At 36.7% G+C, this 21,268-nt stretch overlaps 1 protein-coding gene across 7 annotated transcripts in view; it reads left to right on the forward strand.

Annotated features, from left to right (window-relative positions):
- The window catches only part of KRIT1 (KRIT1 ankyrin repeat containing), a 55,536-nt gene extending 36,074 nt beyond the window's left edge, over nt 1-19,462 (forward strand). For 3 of the 7 annotated variants that reach the window (XR_007954291.1, XR_007954289.1, XR_007954295.1), the window contains 6 exons: nt 451-617; nt 1,113-1,200; nt 1,896-2,102; nt 2,862-2,978; nt 3,526-3,671; nt 19,378-19,462. Coding sequence is in view for 1 of the 7 variants with exons in the window: in XM_052001119.1 (XP_051857079.1) it covers nt 451-617; nt 1,113-1,200; nt 1,896-2,102; nt 2,862-2,978; nt 3,526-3,594 (648 nt within the window). In the remaining 6 variants the exon portion in view is untranslated. Of the gene's footprint in view, nt 1-450; nt 618-1,112; nt 1,201-1,895; nt 2,103-2,861; nt 2,979-3,525; nt 3,832-8,315; nt 9,478-11,655; nt 12,747-19,377 lie in introns of those variants that run through there. The other 4 variants (XR_007954292.1, XR_007954293.1, XR_007954294.1 and 1 more) reach the window with 4 other exon arrangements.
- Nucleotides 19,463-21,268: the final 1,806 nt, after the last annotated feature.

Below are 21,268 nucleotides of genomic sequence, written 5' to 3' on the forward strand. Positions count from 1 at the left end.
GAATTCAGGATCTCTATTCTAGGTCTGATACTCTATCCACTATATCACTAGCTAGCTAGATAAAGATATTTTCATTTTAGTTATATCCAGTATAAAAACAACCATTATTTATGTCATTATAAATTAGAATTTTTATGAAATATTTATCTTAAGTTTTGCCTATTCTGAAGAACAAAAAAGAAACATTTGTATATAACTGATATATTTAGATACTCTAGAGATTTAACAACATATAAGGTATAAAGATAGTATAGCGTTAGCAAAATATTACAACTAATTTAAATATTGGAAATTACCCATATTTATAATGTCATTAATTTCAGTAGCAATACCTCACTGATGTTCAAGTAGTACCTTTATTTTTTCCCTCTTAGTAAACTGAAAAGTTTTGCTGACTTTGTAATAAGAAAATATAGTATGTTAATCATACTTTTCTTTCCCCTTGCAAAGATTGAAGACCCATTAGCCATTCTTATTCTCTTTGATGAAGCCAGATATAATTTGCTGAAAGGCTTTTATACATCTCCTGATGCTAAGTTGATAACACTGGCAAGTCTACTGTTGCAGATAGTTTATGGGAATTATGAAAGTAAAAAGCACAAACAAGGTTTCCTCAAGTAAGTATTTAAATTACATTAATTACATAAAGATAATTTGATTAATTTAAACACATTCCAGTTACTAGAAATAATGCCTATGAGAATTTTTAAGAAATTGATTTGATACAGAATTTTGCAGCGTCTTGGAGTGGAAGTGGGGGGGTGTATTAGAGCTAATGACAGAAGGAAATAACAGTATTCTAAATGGAACATGAAAGGCTAGGTTTATGGTTTTTTTAAGTTGAACTGTCTGGTTCTATACAGACCAAACAGAAAGCATTCGTCAAGTACTTCTTATGTTCTAAGCACTATGTTATATGTTAGGGATATAAAGGCAAAATTGAAACCATTCTTGCCTTTAAGAAACTTAAATCACACAAGATTGTTTACAATATATTTAGATATTCAGCTTGAAATTAACATTTTAAAATTTTAATTTTATGTTTGACAGAATCATTGTTGTACTTTGCTGATAAATTATTTATTTGACATATGTTGATTTGTTTGTTATAGTGAAGAAAATCTAAAATCCATAGTTCCAATCACCAAATTGAAAAGTAAGGCACCTCACTGGACAAATAGAATACTTCACGAATACAAGGTAAGCACTTAATAGAAATATTTAAAACTCTTTATATACTATTTGATATTTTATTAACTTGGAATTTTTAAATATTTTTCTTAATTTGATAATCTCATAACCACAAAAATGAAGTGAATCTGTTGAAGCCATTCTCAAAACTGGGAAAATCATGGGAGGAGAAGAAGGGATTGAAGGGTTAGAGGTTATTAGATTTAAAGCTGAAAGGGATCTCCCAGACATCTTGTCTAATCCGCTAATTTGAAATAAGGATTGCATCACTTTGGTGGAGGACAGACCCTGACCAATCAAATCTGTGACTTCATAAATAGATACATATTAGGAAGAAATGTGCTTTTAACTAGGTAATTGTCACTTTCCTGGAATTTTAAGAGGAATTCCTAGTTAATTATCTCGTTAAAGGTGTATGTATATATGTATATGTGTGTGTGTGTGTATATATATATATACTTGTATAGTTTGGGTCTATTAGAAGAGAATAGTTCTGGGTCACTGTTAGGCAATTTCCAACCAAAATCTGAGAAAATCTTCAAGACACAAATAATTTTCTCAAATTTAAATAGTGCTGGTTATGTGAAATTGTTTTATTTGTGGCATTGTAATGTGATGGTTAGAGTAATGAAATTTTATTATTATTTAACCTTTTTCTTCTCCCCTCCCCATCCCCCCTCGCCCCCCTTCATCTCGGCTTCCAGAATCTTAGTACAAGTGAAGGTGTCAGTAAGGAAATGCACCACCTTCAACGCATGTTCTTACAGAATTGCTGGGAAGTTCCTACATATGGAGCAGCATTTTTTACAGGACAAGTCTTTACCAAAGCAAGTTCTAGCAGCCATAAAGTCATTCGAGTTTATGTAGGCGTAAATATAAAAGGGCTACATCTCCTTAATATGGAAACAAAGGTAAATAAATGTGCAGTTGCTTTTGACAGTCCAAATGAAATAGGACCCACCTTTCATATCAGTTAAAGTAACAAATAGGCTAATTTTTAAAATTCCTAATGTATAAAGGCTTAAGTTTTTCAAATGTTAAATCATTTATCAATCTCACAATATTTTTTCCCTATGAGAGAAGGCTCAGCATTAGAATAAGTATCATGAAGCTCTAAGTTTATTCACTATGTATTTATGCCCATTTGTATTCAATAGCACCATCATTTTAACTAAGAAATCTTTTCAGTTTATTTTTTGAATCCTCTAATAAGTATATTTGAAGGAAAATATTGTTTTGCCTTTGACACTAAAGTAAAAAGTAAATAATTGTGATAAACTAAAGTTTTAAAAAACTAACTTTTTTGCATAATTCAGATCTGTCAAGAAGATAACTTTAGTCAAATTAGTTTGCCTGTTTTCCAGCTAATTGAAATATATCCCTAGAAGTCACATATATGTTAAATTTGCACTAATTTTTATGGAAAGTTTCCTAAAATGAGGATAGTCTTTTGATGTATAGAAGTTATCCTTCTTAAAACAGAATATAATGAGCATGATTTAACCTTTTCTTGCTGACCAAGGAGTGTCATTGTGATTGTTATTTTATTATGCTATAAATGTAATTCTTCCACTGAGACTTAATTGGAGACTACCTTGTTTCCAAAGTTTTCCAATCAAAAGCCCAGTGTTACTATCTAAAATCAATGACCATTTCCGATTTTATTGTAGACTTTACTCATCAGTCTCAAATATGGTTGCTTTATGTGGCAGTTGGGAGATGCTGATACCTGCTTTCAGATTCACAGTCTGGAAAATAAAATGAGCTTTATAGTACACACCAAACAGGTAGGTCTTCCTTTAATGTTAAGAGATAACTGATAGAACCAAATTGCCGTATTTGTTAAAGCCCATTCTTTTAAAACTAAAACACTAATACTTCATTTCAAAAAGTCTCTCCTATGTAAGTGCTTAACTTAAAGTAACATGTTTTAAAAGCAAGATGGAGAGGTTTCCTTTGTTTAAAATATGAAGCTCTGTCCTTATTTAGAAAAGGCAGATCTGGAGCTTGCCTTGAGCATCTACTAATTTTTCCTTTCAATTTATCTTAATTGGCCACGTGCATGGGCTATTTTGCCAATGTAGTAACAATTCATCTCCTTCTTGCAAACTCTATGTCCTTCTCCCCCCTCCAGTCTTTGGCTTCGTCCAGCTGGGTTATTTATCAGTCCTTTCAGCAGCCTTATTAATCAATAGTCAGTCATTTCTTAGTTGCTCCATAAAGCTTTCTGTCAAGGAACAGGCTGCTCTCAAAAGAATGGGTAATGTTACTTTGCCATAGATATATTTTATATATATTAATTTATGATCAATTTCATACTAACATCTTTTGTAGGCAGGTCTTGTCGTAAAACTGCTCTTGAAGCTTAATGGACAGTTAATGCCTACTGAGAGAAATGAATGATTCTGAAGAAGTCTTGTGAACACAGATTTCTTTCACTGACTGCCAGCTTTATCAAGATATTTAGCCTGTTGTATTATGTATGTATATTTTTTATGTTGTACAGAATCTATTACTTTGTGTATTTGTGTAATATGACTATTTTTAAAATTCTCTGATATATGCCATTTTAATTTTGACACCAAAAAAAAGATTATTAGCAAGTTGTTAGATAAATCAAATTTTAAACTTTACAGAGAAGTTTCTTCTATTAGAGAATTTAGAGTGTAGTTATAACAAAATTAAAAACTTTTAATATACTTTTTTGAAGTATTATATCAAAAGCTACTTGAAATTTTAAAATTTAATGAAATAAAAATGTGTTTACACACACACACACACACACACACACACACACACACACACACACACATCATGCAACAGGTTATTTAAGAACATTTTATTGTAATCTGAAAATTTTGTAACTAACTTTCTTCCAGAACTTTGGTTTAAAAGTATATCTGGCTTTTAAGGTGTTTAAGTTTTTTCTTTTTTCCTCTTGAATCCAGAGGAAAATTTTGTTGTTTTAAAATTAAATGCAAATTTTATAAATGATGGTCACTAGATTGTCGATAATTATGTTTTATTGGTACCTGAATTATTTTTATGAATCAGTTGTTCTTTTATTGTACAGAATAGGTGTATCATCAGAAAGTTGGTTACTTAGTTCAATTAATTCTGATGTGAAGTTGGATAATTTGATTACTCTATGCTTAACTTGGAAACTAATCTTTCAACAACTTAAACAAAGTTTCTAAGGCAATAATGCTAGTGTTAACTATTCTGCAGAGTCTGAATATTCACACATAAATACATGCATTTATATAACTTCTGCTTTTCAGAATAACATTTTAAAGTAGTGACTTGTCAGAAATGATTATGAAATGACTTGTGTAAAGTTTCATATGCTAATTTTTATAGAAGGAATTCTAAATTTTCAGAGAAAAAAAGAGTTTATGGAATTTCTTAATTCAGCCTGAGATTATTCTTAATTCAGCAGATATTATTTATTTGTGCCTGTAAGATTCATATCAGATAAAAGTTATACTGTTGAATGTTATGGGAGATATAAATCTGTCAGTTCCCTAAAGAACCATACCATATAGCAAACTTACCTAAGCTTGTAATATTTTACAAATCTCATTTGAATAGTTTGTGTACATACAATAAAGGAGAAAATATTCCAAAGCCAAGCTTTAAATGGAGGTAGAAAGGCAGGAAAGTAGAAAGGTGATCAAAAGAGATAATGGGTAAATTGGTTTGGCCAGAGTAAAAGGTTTGTCTGGTACCACTAGGATGTTAAAGCTGCTTAAGGTATTTAAATACATGTTTTCTCAATAATTTCAAAATGTTATCCAGGTGATTCTTGATATAAACTATTGAAAGCCATATCCATAAAATCACAATTAACATAAATATTTTTCTTATAAAGATTTAAACATATATGTATGTGTGTGTATGTATATATACATATACATTCCTGAACATTCCCACTTATTAATGTTTTTTGGCAAGAAATATGTGGGTGTGGGGCAGCTCAGTGGTTAGAGCACCAGCCTTGAAGTCAGGAGGACCTGAGTTCAAATCTGGCCTCAGACATTTAACCCTTCCTAGCTGTGTGACCCTGGGCAAGTCACTTAACCCCAATTGCCTCAGCAAAAAAAAAAAGAAATATGTGGGTGACGCAAATAATAAAGCAAAATTTTTGTAATTGGACATTAGAGCAATAAATATAAGAAATCATTTGGTAGGTTTTAATATGTTGGCATAAAGACATGTTTCTTTTTTGATTGTTAAGTATGTCTTATTTTTAGAGCAGTTTAAAATGCATAAAAACTATGCATTTTAGTTCCCATTGGTATTGAACTAAATAGTTTAACCTCTTCAACAGGTCCCATCCCAAAATGAGATCTTTAAAGGAAAAATATAACCGTGTATACTGGAAAAGATTTGTATAAATTTAACACATAAAACCTGATCAGTTGATGTAAGGAAATCTTCAAATGTTCAACCTTGTTAGCCAATGAATAGCTTCTAGCCATTTCCTCTATCACCTCTAAAAAGTGTAATCTATGATGGAGCAAGGAGAGAGACTGGCTGAGGGTGGGATAATACAAAGCCAATTTTCTTCTTATTCTTAAGCCTTTGTAATGTAACAGTGATGCAATAGATGTCATATTTCCCCATCTTCAACCTCTCCCCCATGCTCCTATAGGCTTAGAGAATCATCTCCTGTTGCCTTCACCCTGACATCTGTGTAGATCAGGTAACAATAGGAACAAAGGCAAACCTCTCATTCACTGCTTCCAATAGTTTTGATTGGGATTTAGGATCTCTTATGGTATTCAAACCATAAAACTGCCTCTCTTGCTAACAAGAAGCCTGATAACAAACAAGTCACTCAGTCATTTCCTCCCTACTCCACATGGCTCATAGCTACTGTGCAATCCTTTACCCGTTTATAAAGCTTGGAAACCCCCAATACCCAGTGGCATCTATTGCACTGCCTCCCTCCCATGAGCTGTATTTCAGTTCCTTGACATTGAGCTCCATAGAGTAATACCTACAGCTGAGAAACAGCCTAAAATCCCAGAGGGCAAAAGGCAGATTCAGAATAGTTAGAGAAATTGAGAAAACTGAATTACACTAACACTAAGCCCACAATATTTATTAAATACGTACTATGTGCCAGACATTGTGGTAGGTAGACACTGTAGATCCAGAGACCCAGAATGATTTGATCCTGACAAAACAAGCTATATTTTAAGGAGGAGGAAGGAAAGTACATAGAAAAATAGATAAAACAGTATAAATCAAAAGTTAATAAATTACACATACCATTAGAGTGGTTAAGTTAAAGGTAGTTGGGAGGGAAGGCACCAGCAATCAGGAAAGATCTCCCAGAAGATAGTGTTTGAACTACATCTTTTAAAAAAAGAACTTGAAGGTGGCAAGGTAGAAGGTAGGAGAGCAAATTTCAGGATAGGCAGTGATGGATAGCTACTACAAAGACATGGAGACAGAAAACTAAGTGACAGAAGTAAGAAACTGTAATTTGGCTGGATTGTAAAATGTGGAAGCAAAGTAATGTTAAGTGCATCAAGACAGTCCTTCTAGGCCTTCCTAATGAATTCCCTATTTTAGGGAATATATATATATATGTGTGTGTCTGTGTGTGTGTGTATGTATATATATATATATGTGTGTGTGTGTGTATATATATATATATAAATTTTTTTTTTTCCCTGAGGCAATTGGGGTTAAGTAACTTGCCCGGGGTCACACAGGTAGGAAGTGTTAAGTGTCTGAGGCCAGATTTGAACTCAGGTCCTCTTGAGGTCAGAACTGGTACTCTATCCACTGCACCACCTAGCTGTCCCCCCTTTCCTTCCCCCCCCTCCCCCTGCTTTATAAATTTTTAAAAGAATTAAATTTTAAAAGAATTAAAACAAGGAACAATCACATATAGACATACTGTCCCATATGTCCTCGCTATAGTAGTAACTATGGCTAATTCTGTGCGTTGTCCCTTTTCCGGGCGGCAAATGCCAGCATTCCTAGCCTCACAATTAAGAACCTCATTTAGAAAAACTGGGTTCATTTGCCAAATCTCCCTCTTTTCCTCTAATCTCCCTTCACTCCTCCCATGGCCACAATCTCCTGCTGTCTAAATGAAGATGTGACCTTTCTTGGACAATTCTTCTACATGCAACCTTGATATATCCCTTCTTGTTTTCTCCAGCAGATTGCCCTCACTATCATACCCACTCTTCAGTCTTCAATAATTTTTTCTTCCCTGCTGCTTACAATGAGCCCCACATCTCTCCTAAACTTAAAAAATTCTCACGATCTGTTATCCTGTATTTTACCTCCACTTCATCTATTTTCATAAACCCTCTGCATTCTAGTTTACAACTTTATCATTCAACTTAAACATCTCCCAAGTCTAATGATCTCTTAATTGCTAAATCTAATGGCCTCAATCCCAATAGATTTGTGATAGAAAGTGCCATCTACATTCAGAGAAAGAACTGTGGAGACTGAATGTAGATCAAAGCATAGTATTTTCACCTTTTTTTAATTGATTTTTTTGGTCACTGTTTGTTGTTTGTTTATAGAGGCTCCTCATCACTTATTGCCTGGTATATTGCAATAATGTCCTCCTAATGGGTCCATATCTCATTTCTTGATCCATCCTCAACTCAGACCACATCACCTCTGCCAGACAGTTAATGTTAATGGGTCTCTTACCTCTAGGACCATAAAGAAAGTACTGTTTGGCATTTAGGCCATTTACAACTTGGACCCTTGCTGTCTTTCTGTTCTTACTTTATTATCCCCCAGAAATTCTACGATCTAGCTACAGTGGCATACTTTGTTCTCTCACAAAGATATCAATCATCCCCCACTCCCACTCTGTACTTGTTGCCTTGCCTGTCCATCAAGCTGAGAATGCTCTCCTTCTTTGTAATTCTTTAATTTCTTTGTCTTCCTTGCCTCAAATCTCACCTCATATTCCACCTTCTGGAAAAGGCTTTTCCTAGTCCCCTACCTACTATTCCTTTTTTCTTTGGAAACTACTTCCCATTTATTCTGTATCTTGGACGTACCCAGTTATTGTCTACCCTGTTTAGTATGCGAGTTCCTTGAAGACTGGAACTATTTTTGCTTTTTTTTTTTTTTAGGTTCTCAGGACTTAATACAGTGCCCATCACCAAGTAAGCAACTTTAACCAATGCTTTTTGATTGGCTTATTTAGCAAAGTATTCCCATAGATCCTCTGCCATTGCTCACATCCTAGCAGCCATATTTAGCCTTGAATAGGAAAGAAAGGAGTGAAGGGCTTTGTAGTAAGATGCCTATTATTTCTTAAGCACCTCAAGTAGTTACCATCGTGACAGATCTGCCCTCTCTACTTCTTTACCTTGTGATACCAGGAAAAGACTCCTCCATCAGGCACATATGTATATGTGCTTGTATATATGCTGCCCTCAGTCTTTACCTAATAGTTTGGGTTTTGGTGGTTTTTTTTGGGTTTTTTTTTTTTTTTTGGTTTGTTTTTTTAAGGAACAACTTCTATTGAAACTAATATATTTTTGTGTTTGATAAAATGTGATTACAAAAGAAATATGAAAACCTTTCCCTGTCCCCAGTGTCCTTCAGACCCAAGGGCAATTTATAGGAAGAAGCAAAAGTAATGTGAATTAGCACATGAAACAATTTAGAAGTTTAGTAAACAGCAAATTTACCTAATCTTATTTGCTTCAGTTTTCTAATCTGTAAAATGAACCAGAGAAAGAAATGGCAAACCCCTCCAGTATCTCAGCCAGGAAAACCCTTGAAGGGGTCATGAAGAGTGAGACCAGATTGAAAAGAATGAAAAACAAAATGTTAAAGTTTCTGGTACTGACTAAAATAGAATTCAGAGAAAGGAGGGAGGGCTGTGGCAAGTGAAGTCCATGGAGGAATTCACAAAAAGAAAAAAGCCAGGCTAAGTTTTTTTATGGACAGGTAAAGAGTAGCAGGACTGGCTTGTGCAATGATGGGGAAGTAAGAATAATAGTGACATGTACCCAGAATACCTTCAGGCATTGGTGGGCAGAATGGGTTACAATGGGTCACGAAAAGTTAAAGGAAGATGATCTTAAAAAAAACTTCAGAACTCCATTCCATGCAATCTGGACTCTTGACTAACAATGGAATGTATCTCTTCTCAATAGAGAGGTGGTAGACTACAGAGATGGAATAAAGCAGGCACCTCATCGGTCATGGCCATGGCTGATGGGATTTGTTAACTGATGCTTTGCTGGAAACAAGGGGATTCTACTGGAAAGTGACAGTAATGAGGTTAGTGGTAGTTGTGATGAGATATGAGAATTGGGGTGGGGAATCCCCTCTGGTAGGAGCACGAATTCAAAAACTCCAAAATCTGTGTTGCAAAAGGGATTTTTCTTGGCACTGAGAAGCCAGCTTTGCTAGCAAGCTAAACTTCTTAGTCAAAAGGTCCTATTAGGAAGATAGCAAAGATTAGCACTGAGAAGAAAATATCTTCACAGTGGGCAGAAATCCTAGCAGGCAGTTTTGCCAAGAAGAGAGCTTCCTGGGCAAGCAGAATCCTGTTTCGGCTTCTGCAAAGATTTGGGGTTCAGTGCTATATTTATTAGCAGTCTGAGGCTTCAGTTTCAAATCAAAATTGAATGAGATTCCTCAATTGTTGACAATGCCCGATTTTAGACCTCTAATAAAAAAGAGATCACTTATCTTAGGTGTATGAGCTCCTAGAAGTGACTCAACTCAATGGAGGGTGCGACCATATCCCTGGCCTGATCTCCAACTGAATGAGAACACTTATCTTGATTCCCTGAAGGTGGGCCTCTCCCAGAGGAGAGTTTTTCAAGATTCACCCCCATTATTTCCCCCCAAAAGTCAAAGGAGACACAATTTACATCAACATCATGAAGACATATCTCAAAAAACACAGTTGTAATAAATATGTCCAAGACAATTGGTTTTAAAACAATGAAACCTGCCAGATATACTGAATATTTATCCAAATTATATAGAAATATATGGCACATCATCACATCACAGCTCTCATATATGCAAGGCACTGAGACTTGAAAAAATCCAAATAGCTATGACCTCAAGGAACACGAAAAGCCAAAACATGAGCTCTTCAAAAACAACCCACAGATCATTTCCTTTTGGCTTTTCAGATGTATTGTAATGATGTGTCATAACACCGTTCCCCCTGCCCCCGATACTTTAGGTCATTATTACATTTTGCTTATATTCACCACATAACACCAAAGGTAAAAAAAAATCAGCTGCAACTCATCTGAAGAAAAAGATGATAAAACTACCATACTGATGTTTTGCTCTTCTTGATTGATCAATTTTAAAATTGATTTCTTGACCCTTGTACACATAATATTATTGCTAGTCTGGTCAAGTGGAAATATGCCAAGTGATAGGAAAGCCAATTCTAGTAATAGTAGTATGTTTTGTTGCAATAGTAAATTGAGATGGCAACCAATTATATTAAATTGTAGAACCACATCTGACTAAGATTTATGGAATAAGCCTGTCTTTCAGGTTGACATTATTCAAAGCACAAATGGGGGAAAGAAACAGGAACAAAGAGATATATTGTAGCAATCCTCTTTGATAATGATTTAGAAAAATGCCATTAAATGTTACAGTATTTTTATTTCCCCCCAACTAAATAGCATTTTATTTTTTACGATTACATATACATAGTTTTCTACATTCATTTTTTAATAAGATTTTGAGTTCTCTCCCTTCTTCCTTCCTCTCCTCCTTCCCCAAACAAGCTGATAAAGATTATACCAATACAATCATATTAAACATTTCCAAATTTGGACTGTATTTTTAAAGCCATCTCACTGAATTTTCATCCTGTTTTTCAAAGATTAAAAGTAAAATTGGGATTCTCCTTTGGTGGTAAATACCCCAGATCACTTATCAACAGAGTATTAATAAAAGCTTAAGGAAACTGAAATTTTAGTATCTCAAAGGTAGGGAGAAGGAAACTTGTTCATATTCTAAAATAACAAAAGGATCAGATTTATCCATAGCTTGAAGAAAAAGGTAAGTTCCAAGCCATATTAGAAGTAACGTTTTTAAATTTTAAAAAAAATCTAATTTAATTACTAGTAAATTAAGATCTCATTTTTTGATTTAGAAACCAGTAATTATCAAGTTCATATAAACATAATGCACTCTAGAATTGCAAACAAAATAACCATCGCTTTTTCGAAATGCTAGTGACGAGGGGAGCCCTGAAACTCTTTTTCTCTGACTTTGGGGGGGAATGCTAAGCTCTCCTCGAGAGACCCGCCCCAGGGAATCAAGATAAAGTGGTTTCATTTTGTTATCTGGATGGGACTAGTTGAGTTCAGGACCTCTCCTACTTAGCCCAAACTGAAGATTCCAACTTTATTGAGTTGGAGATTAACCCAGAGACACTCATTCAATATTCTCTATTCTCTATTCTGATTCCAGCTCAAACTGCTCCCAGCCTCCACCAAGAACTGTCCATAAAACAAGCTTCCCTCAGCTCAGTTCCCTGCAGAGGACCTAACATGCCATGGCAAGGCACCTCTCTCTCCCCTTGGCATAGTTGTAACCCCTTCCCGCTGAAATGATATTCTCTTTCAGCCTGACTCCCTCTTTATCTTTCTCATCTATTTCCCAATAAGATCTTATTCACCTCTCTGTTGGGATTTCTCTGCTGGAAGCATTCTCTGCTAGAGGATTTGTCTGCTAGATCTTTAATAATAAACTTTCTTTGCCAGTTTAACTTTTCACATTTGTAAGTTCATTTATGAAGAACCTGCGCCACCAGAAGGGGGTTCCCACAACTCCCTGTTCTGCACCAAACCTCATCATTTGACTCCCTGACTGGGAATTGAGGGGAGCCGAACCTCTTCACAAGTGTATTCACATGAACTGCAAACTACATTAGTTTCTTGGAGAAAGAAAGAAGTCACTCAAAACATCAATCATGTGGACTTTGGGGACTGGTAGCAAAAGGCAAATGAAGTTGATCTATAGTAATTACAAATGGGCTGGCCCTTCAGGCTTCAGGGAGATATGAAGCACAACTCCCTGGGCAAATACATGTGCAATCTGCAAGGTTCAGTCCAAGCCTAATGGCCCAGGTTGCAGTGGATGACCTTGGCATTTTTGATTTTGATCAAGCTCTTACGCACTCCACAGCTCTTGCCTTCGTGGCTATTGGAACAAATTGTTTTCATCCACCCATTTCGGGACAGGAGGAAAGGAGGAAGAATCTTCATATTCTTGGGGTAGATACACCTCTAACTCACTGAAAGGTTTGTGGATTGTTGATTACCCTTAATTTGGTTTAGCCCATATGCCAAGATTTTACTGGCATGTAGCTGCTTCTTGGAGCCACAGGTGAGAGCTCAGTGCCAGGAGGACACAAAATATGGATGAGCAACTGAAATTCCTCATGCCAGAGGTACTAGTCCTCCTGGAATACCCATATACCCACCTATCTCCAATAGAGAATAGATGGACTCAGAGTGCAGATGGAAGTATGTTGTCTTTTTTTTTTTTTTTTTTTTTTTTTTTTTTTTGCCTTTTTTTTTTTTAAAAAAAAACATGGCTAAGATGGAAATTTGTAAAAAGTTCTGTTTTTTTCTGGGTGGGATAGGGAGAAAATTTGGAACTCAAAATAAAGCTGAATTAAAGGTTTAAAAATGTTGCCCTGTAAAAAATAAAGACTTGGGAAGACTTGTATGGATTAATACAGACTGAAGAAGAGAACAGGACCAATAGAACAATTTATACCATGACATTAGTTTTGTAAAATCAAATACTTCTGACTTAAGAATTCAAGTAAATTAAATCAACCATGGTTCCAGCAAACTAATGAAAAAATTCCCTACCTCATGACAGAGATAAGGGGGGCTAATATGCAAAATGAGAAACATTTTTGTTTTATTTGGCTATGCTCATATGGTACAAGGACTTTACTTTTCTTCTTTCTAGTAGGTGGAGGGAGAATAAGAAATAAATCATGATAATTGGGGGAAATAGTTTAACAAAAGCTTTTAACAAGACTCACAGGATGAGCAGACATAGATGATATGATTAATAATGCGACCTACAGAATGTGGAATAGTTTAAAATGGGGTATTTTTGTTCTCCAGTCATGCCGGATCTTCTTGAAACACATCAATACATTTTTTTATAATCAAGTTTTGCTGATGAAAACAAAGCTCATATTGATAGATGTATCCTGTCAAACAGAATACAATAGCAAAAGTATCACATTCTGTGTTTGGTGGGTATGTGAGAAGAGCAAAATGTATCAGATTAGATCCCCATGGTTTAGCAACATTGAAACTCGGTAAGTAGTGCAAGAACCAGTATTATTAGTTAGCATGAGGATAAATATGTATCTCTGAAGTTTATGATCCAATTTCCTTGTAGACAGTGAAGCAGTCAATAATCACATTACCATGGTAAATGTGTCACGGTAACATCTATAAGACAATATTTATAAGATCTTTGAGTTCCTGATGCTGAGTGAAATGAGTGGGACCAGAAGATCATTATATACTTCAACAACAATACTCTATGATGATCAATTCTGATGGATGTGTCCGTCTTCAACAATGAGATGAACCAAATCAATTCCAATTGAGCAGTAATAAATTGAACCAGCTGCACCCAGCGAAAGAGCTCTGGGAGATGACTATGAACCATTACATAGAATTCCCAATCCCTCTATTTTTGTCCGCCTGCATTTTTGATTTCCTTCACAGGCTAATAGTACACTATTTCAAAGTCCGATTCTTTTTGTACAGCAAAATAACTGTTTGGACATACTTATATTGTATTTAATTTATACTTTAACATATTTAACGTGTATTTGTCAACCTGCCATCTGGGGGAGGGGATGGAGGGGAAGGAGGGGAAAAATTGGAACAAAAGGTTTGCCAATTGTCAATGCTGTAAAATCACCTATGCATATAACTTGTAAATAAAAAGCTATAATAAAAAAATGTATAATTAAAAAAAGAATTATATAGTTTGATAGCACCCATATATATCAAGAATTAAAAAGATATTTTGATGCTACTTCATTTTTCATTGGAAGTCATATCCTCTTCTATTTAGGGACAATACTCTGACTTCTTTTTTATAAAAACACCCTCTATCATATAAATTATTAACATTTAAAAAAAGATTTTTGAGTTCCAATTTTTTTTCTTTCCCCATTCCCCCTCCCCAAGATGAAAGATAATCTGATTTAGATTATACATGTGCAATCACATAAGCATATTTTCACATTAGTCACATTGCAAAAGAAACAGAAAAGAGAAAAACCATGAAAAATTACAAAAGTAAAAACAGCATGCTTTGAATGCTGGATACATGCTTGTATCCAGATTCCATAGTTTTCTGGATGCGGATAGCATTTTTTATAACAAGTCTTTTGGAATTGTCTTGGGTTGCTGTATTGCTGAGAATAGTAAGTCTAATATAGTTAATTATTGCACAGTGTTACTGTCCCTATATACAATGTTCTCCCAGTTCTTCTCACTTCACTCAGCATTAGTTCATGTAAATCTTTCTAGGTTTTTCTGAAATCTTCCAGCTCAACTCTCATTGTACAATGGTGTTTCATTATATTCATATGCCACAACTTGTTCAGCCATTCCCCAGTTGATGGGCATCCCCTCTATTTCCAATTCTTTGCTACCACATAAAGAACTGCTATAAACAATTTTGTACATGTAGGTCTTTTTCCATTTTTTTTTAATCTGGGTCACTAGTAGTGATAATGCTAGATTATGCAGAATTTGATTGTCCTTAGGCATGATTCCAAATTGCTCTCCAGAATGGTTGGCTCAGTTCACAACTCCACCAATAGTGCATTAGGGTTCCAATTTTCCCACATCTTCTCCAACATTTAGCAATTTTTTTTTCTGTCACATTAGCCAATCTGATTGGTTGGTTGGTTGGTTGTTCTTCATTCTTGAAGAGGACCAAAATGATATTATATTAAGAGTTGCAGTGTGTCAGATTGTGACTGCTCAGACCCATACAAGCTTAGAATGCTCTGCCACAGATGAGGAATAAATAGTCCATGTGAACATTTGGGTAGCTTCTTTAATTTTGTGCATCTGACATTTCTTCTTGGGTTAATTTAATTCTGCTTTGCTCATAGAACACAGTACCTTCTCTGATGAGGGCATGCCATGCTGGGTGGTCCTATACCAATGTCTCCCATGTCATGCCATCCATTATCAAGTTCTAAAGAGACAGCTTGAGAATGTCCTAGTACTGGTTTTTATCTGACCATTTTATGAGGGCATGCCTTGCATGAGTTCTCTATAAAATAACTTTTTTGGCAAGCTACACTTGGTATTGAACAATGTGGCCAGCTTTGCTACTGTAGAGTTGGAATGCTTGGCAGTTTATTTCCAGAAAGGCTGTCAGTGTCTGGTATCTTATCCTTACAGCCAATCTAGTGGGTATGAAGTGATACCTTAGACTCATGGTCAGGCACACTGTAACATGCCCTTGACTCCTGTGCCTCCAAATCCTGTATTTGGAGTGACCAAATAAATGTCTCTTCCCCAATCCACTCACAAAAAAAAAAAAAAAAGAGATAGAGCACAGGACCTGGAGTCAAGAAGAACTGAATTCAAATCTAGCCTCACATCCTGCCTAGCCCTGGACAAGTCATTTTACCTTTGACAAAGTGGATCCACTGGATCCACTAGGGAAGATCTCTGCCAAGAAAAGGCCAAATGGGGACAACAAGGGCTGGACAAGGCTGTCACAACTGAGCAACAACCAGAGAGAAGTTTTCCTGATGCCAGGACCAGCCTTCTAGCCACTGTGCCACCCAAAATGCCCTTATTAATATGCGTATTAGCAACCTTTGTGTTATATATGTTTATTTTAATATGTGCCTATTAACACTTATGTTATATATTATGTGTTAATTTTAATATGTGCCTATTAACAATCTTTGTGTTATATGTTATATATTAATTTTAATGTGTGCCTATTAACAATTTTGTATTATCTTAATTTTTAACATATGCCTATTAAAATTTTTTGTTTTATAAAGAAAAAAAAAAGAAGTGATACCTTAGAATTGTTTTAATTTGTATTTCTTTTTAAAATTTATTTAAACTGCATGGATATATATACATATATTGTATTTAACTTATGCTTTAACATGTTTAACATGTATTGGTCAACCTGCCATCTGGGGGAGGGGGTAGGAGGAAGAAAGGGAAAAATTGAAACAAAGGGTTTTGCAATTGTCAGTGCTGATATCTTGTAAATAAAAAGCTATAATATAAAAAAAAAGAAATTAATTTATTGTTAAAGCATATGCATGCGTATTTTTTCCAAAATTGACCATTGCAAAACCTTTTGTTCCAAATTTTCCCCACCTTTCCCCCACCCCCTCCCCTAGCTAGCAGGTAGTGCAATACATGTTAAATATGTTGAAATACATGTTAAACCCAATATATGTATGTATATTTATACAGTTATCTTGCTGCACAAGAAAAATCAGATCAGAAAGGAAGGAAAAGAAAAACTGAGAAAGAAAACAAAATTCAAGCAAATACCAGAGTGAGTGAGAATGCTATGTTGTGTTCCACACTCTGTTCCAATAGTCCTCTCTCTTTGGGTATAGATGGCTCTCCATCATTGAACAAGTGGAACTGGTTTGAATCCTCTTATTGTTGAAGAGAACCACATCCATCAGAATTGATCCTCATATAGTATTGTTGCTGTGTATAATGATCTTCTGGTTCTGCTCATTTCCCTTAGCATCAGTTCATGTTAAATCTCTCTGAAAATCCTGCTGATCATTTCTTACAGAACAATAATATTCCATAACATTCACATACCATAATTTATTCAACCATTCTCTTAACTGATGGGCATCCACTCAGTTTCCAGTTTCTTGCCACTATAAAGAAGGATGCTACAAACATTTTTGCACATGTGGGTCCCTTTCCCTCCTTTAAGATCTCTTTGGGTTGTGTATAAGCCCAGTAGTAATACTGCTGGATCAAAGGGTATGCACAGTTTGATAACTTTTCAAGGAAAGTTCCAAATTGCTTTCCAGAATGGTTGGATCCCTTCACTGTTCCACTAACAATGCATCAATGTCCCAGTTTTCCTGCATCCCCTCCAACATTCATCACTATTTTTTCCTGTCATCTTAGCCAATCTGACAGGTGTATAGTAGTATCTCAGAGTTGTCTTAATTTTCATTTCTCTGATCAGTAATGATTTGGAGCACCTTTTCATGTGACTACATAAAGTTTTAATTTCATCTGAAAATTGTTCATATCCTTTGACCATTTATCAACTGGAGAATGGCTTGAACTATTATAAATTTGAGTCAATTATTTTAGAAATGAGGCCTTTATCAGATCCTTTGGATGTAAAAGTGTTTTCCCAGTTTATTGCTTCCTTTCTAATCTCTGCATTAGTTTTGTTTGTACAAAAACTTTTTAATTTAATAAAAATTATCTATTTTGTGATCAATAATGATCTCTAGTTCTTTGGTCACAGATTCCTTCCTCTTCCACAAATCTAAGAGATAAACGATCCTATTTTTTTCTAATTTGTTTATATCATTCTTTATGTCTAGATCATGAACCCATTTTGACCTTATCTTGGTATATTGTGTTGTATGAGTCAGTGTCTAGTTTCTGCCAGACTAGTTTCCAATTTTCTCAGTATTTGTCAAATAGTGAATTCTTATCCCAAAAGCTGGGGCCTTTACATTTGTCAAATACTAGATTGCTATAGTCATTGTTTTGTTCTATGAACCTAACCTATTCCACTGATCAACTTCTCTATTTCTTAGCCATACCAAATAGTTTTGATGACCACTGCTCTATAATATAGTTTTAGATCTGGTACAGCTAGGCCACTTTCATTTGATTTTTTTCCCATTAATTCCCTTGAAATTCTTGACCTTTTGTTTTTCCAGATGAATTATTCTTTTCTAGGTCAGGAAAAATAGTTTCTTGGGAGTTTGATTGGTATAACATTAAATAAATAGATTAGGTTAGGGAGTATTGTCATCTTTATTTTATTCCCTGGACCAAAGAGCACTTCCAATTGCTTAGATCTGTGGGGAATAGATAAGGTGAAGAACTTACAAGAATGTATGAATTCTTTTTCTGTATTTTATTATTTCTGTGTCTCCCCTATGTCTGCTTGATTAAGCCTGAAGGCCTGACTTTCTGTTTCCTAGAAATCAGGAGATTTCAGGGAAACAGAAACCTTCCATTCCAATCTCCCCAAATAGCAACAACCAATTAGATGCCTCCCTCTCCCCTTCTCAATGCTCTCTTACTTGTGATGAAATTTCTTGTATAAAAGCTATGTATCTTTACTACTTCTTTAGCCCTCCTACCCCGAGCTTTCTCTTTCTTATCTCAGGATGGGACAGCTCATCCTCCAGAGGTTTTCAATAAACAACTTTTCTGCCTTCTACTAAGTGATCTCTGAGTAGTCATTTTGGGTAAGGGTCTTCTACATCCCTCGCAGATCTGACTTTATTTGTATGGGAAGTGTTTTGTAATTTTGTTCATATAATTCCTGATTTTCCCTTGACAGATTCCCAAATATTTTTATACTATAGAGTTATTTTAAATGAAATTTCTCTTTATATCTCTTGCTGTTGGATTTTGTTAGTGATGTATAAGAATGCTGATGACTTATGTCGATTTATTTTGTGTCCTGCAACTTTGCTAAAGTTGTGGATTGTTTCGAATAGTTTTTTAATTGATTCTCTAGGGTTCTCTAAGTATACCATCATATCATGTGCAGAGTGATAATTTGGTTTCCTCATCACCTACTCTTAATTTGCATTTCTAATCAACAATGATTTAGAACATTTTTTCCCTCACATGACTATGATATAGCTTTAATTTCTTCATCATTGGGTTACTCTTGCCAGAACTTTGCGACTGGGTAAAACGGTTTGGGTACCGGCCCTAGGAACCTCCCCTTCTAGCTGTGTGTCCTTTGGCGTGGGTGAGTGGCCCTGGCTTTCGAAGTAGGATGTGGTGGGAGTGGGACTCTCCTGGTGGGAACCAGGAAAAAAGTAAAGGGGAGCAGCAGGTAGAGGAAGAAGCAGATCGAATGAATCACAAAAGAACTGGCACTCTTTTAAATTACCCCATTTATTGGCCGCAGGTCACGTGGAGACTCCCCGACCCTGGAATGATTAAGAGAACCCCACGCCAACTCCAGCGGGCTCCCGTGGGGCCGAGCCACGCAGGCCGGGTCCAAGACCGAGAGATGGCTGCGGGTTGACCAGGAGCACCGGGCCAGGTGGACAGGGGCCCTTGTACCGCCTACGCCACAGCCATCTCATAAACAGCCCGGGAGGGGCCCCGTCTCCCGGGAGGGCCCAGCGCGATGGCTGGGCGGCCCCGAAAGAACGGTGCTCCCTCCTCTCCCCCGCCGCCTCGGCTTCCTCGCCCCGCTGCCCGCAGCCCTCCGACCTTCCCCGCCGCCCGTAGCTCTCGGGTGCGCCCCCGCTTGGAGGCCCAGGCCGCCGCCGTCGCCGCCTACCCGTCTCGGAGCGTGCGGGCCGGCCCCGGACGCTAGGGCTGCGCGCGCGCCTGGCCGGCTCCACCTGGGCGCGCCCGGGGCCTCCGCAGGCTCTCCAGGTACGTTACGCGCGCTCCCTCGCTGCGCCCGCAGCCCGGCCTTTGCCCTTTTTCAAATTAACTTAGCAGGGGGGACGGCACTTGTCACCTCTGGGACTAGAAGTTCCGGAGAAGGTGGGGCCCTGCACTGGTAAAGGGATTTCCCTTTTCCGGGAGTTCCCTATCCCAGTGAGATCCCCCGTTCAGCCTTATTCCTCTACTCGGCTCCCATTTTCCAAAATAAGCCTCACCCAATGCAGCCGATGCATCCTCCGCTGTAACGGAGGAAAACGGGAGCAAATCCTGCCCGAAGCAGCGTCCGCCCGAGGACAATGGAAAGAGCATCCGATAGGAGAGAGTCAGAAGGCCAGAGTTCTGAGTAATAATAATTAGTAGTATTAGGAGAACTAACATTTAGGTGTTTACCGTGTGTCAGGCACTGTGCAAAGCGCTTTATCATTATTATCTCCATGGATCCTCGAAGCAATCCTAACAGGTAGGTGCTATTATTATAATACCCATTTTACAGATGAGGAAACTGAGGCAAACAGGAAGTAAGTGACTTGTTCAGGGCCGGAGGCTCTGCCATTTTACCACCTGTGAGATCTCAAAAAAGAGGCACTTAATCTCATTTTCCTCATTTGTAAGATGTAGAATCTCTATTATGATTTCTAAAGCCCTTCCTGCTCTAAATTTGGAAACAAATATGGCTGCAACTGTCTGCTGCCTGTAAGGTCCTGCAGATTACAGCCCATTCTGCACCCTCTAGACTGAGTCTGAGAGGATGTGCAACATTTTGCACCCTTAGTCCTCCTCCTCCTCCTCTTTAGAGAGAGAGTGAAATATTTCCTCTTCTCTTTTCCAGGTCTAAGAATCACAGAACTGGAGTGGAAAGAGACCCCAGTGGCCATCTAGTCCAACCCAAACCGGAAGAGAATCCCACCCCCCTAACATACAGGACACAAGTAGTCATGGCAAGCCCCATACTCTTCCCCTTTAAAATTACCTTTGACCCCACCTTCGCTGTGGTTGTTCAGAAACAGCAGACGACCTTAGGTTTTTCATTTCTTCCCCCCTTTTTCTTCACCCCCCCCTTTTCAACTAGAATCCTAGAATTTTTAGCCATTATTAAGTTTGCAGAGGCCTGCCCTCTTAAAAATACTACAAGATTTGCTTATTTTTCAAACGGGCAACAATTTTAAATTTAATTTAATTAAATTTTAAACTGTAACATTAAAAAAAAAAGTCATTGTTGGCAGAATAGAGTACCTAGGAAAACCCTTCTACAGGATAACATTTCAAACAAGTGTCTTTATTTAAGGCAGCTAAGTGGGGCAGTGGAACGAGTGCAGGACTTGGAGACAAGAAGACCGCAGTTCAAATCTGGCCTTAGACACTTCCTAACTGTGTGACCCTGGGCAAGTCACTTAATC

The sequence above is a fragment of the Antechinus flavipes genome, chromosome 5 (assembly GCF_016432865.1).
Source record: "Antechinus flavipes isolate AdamAnt ecotype Samford, QLD, Australia chromosome 5, AdamAnt_v2, whole genome shotgun sequence".
Classification (NCBI taxonomy): Eukaryota; Metazoa; Chordata; class Mammalia; order Dasyuromorphia; family Dasyuridae; genus Antechinus; species Antechinus flavipes.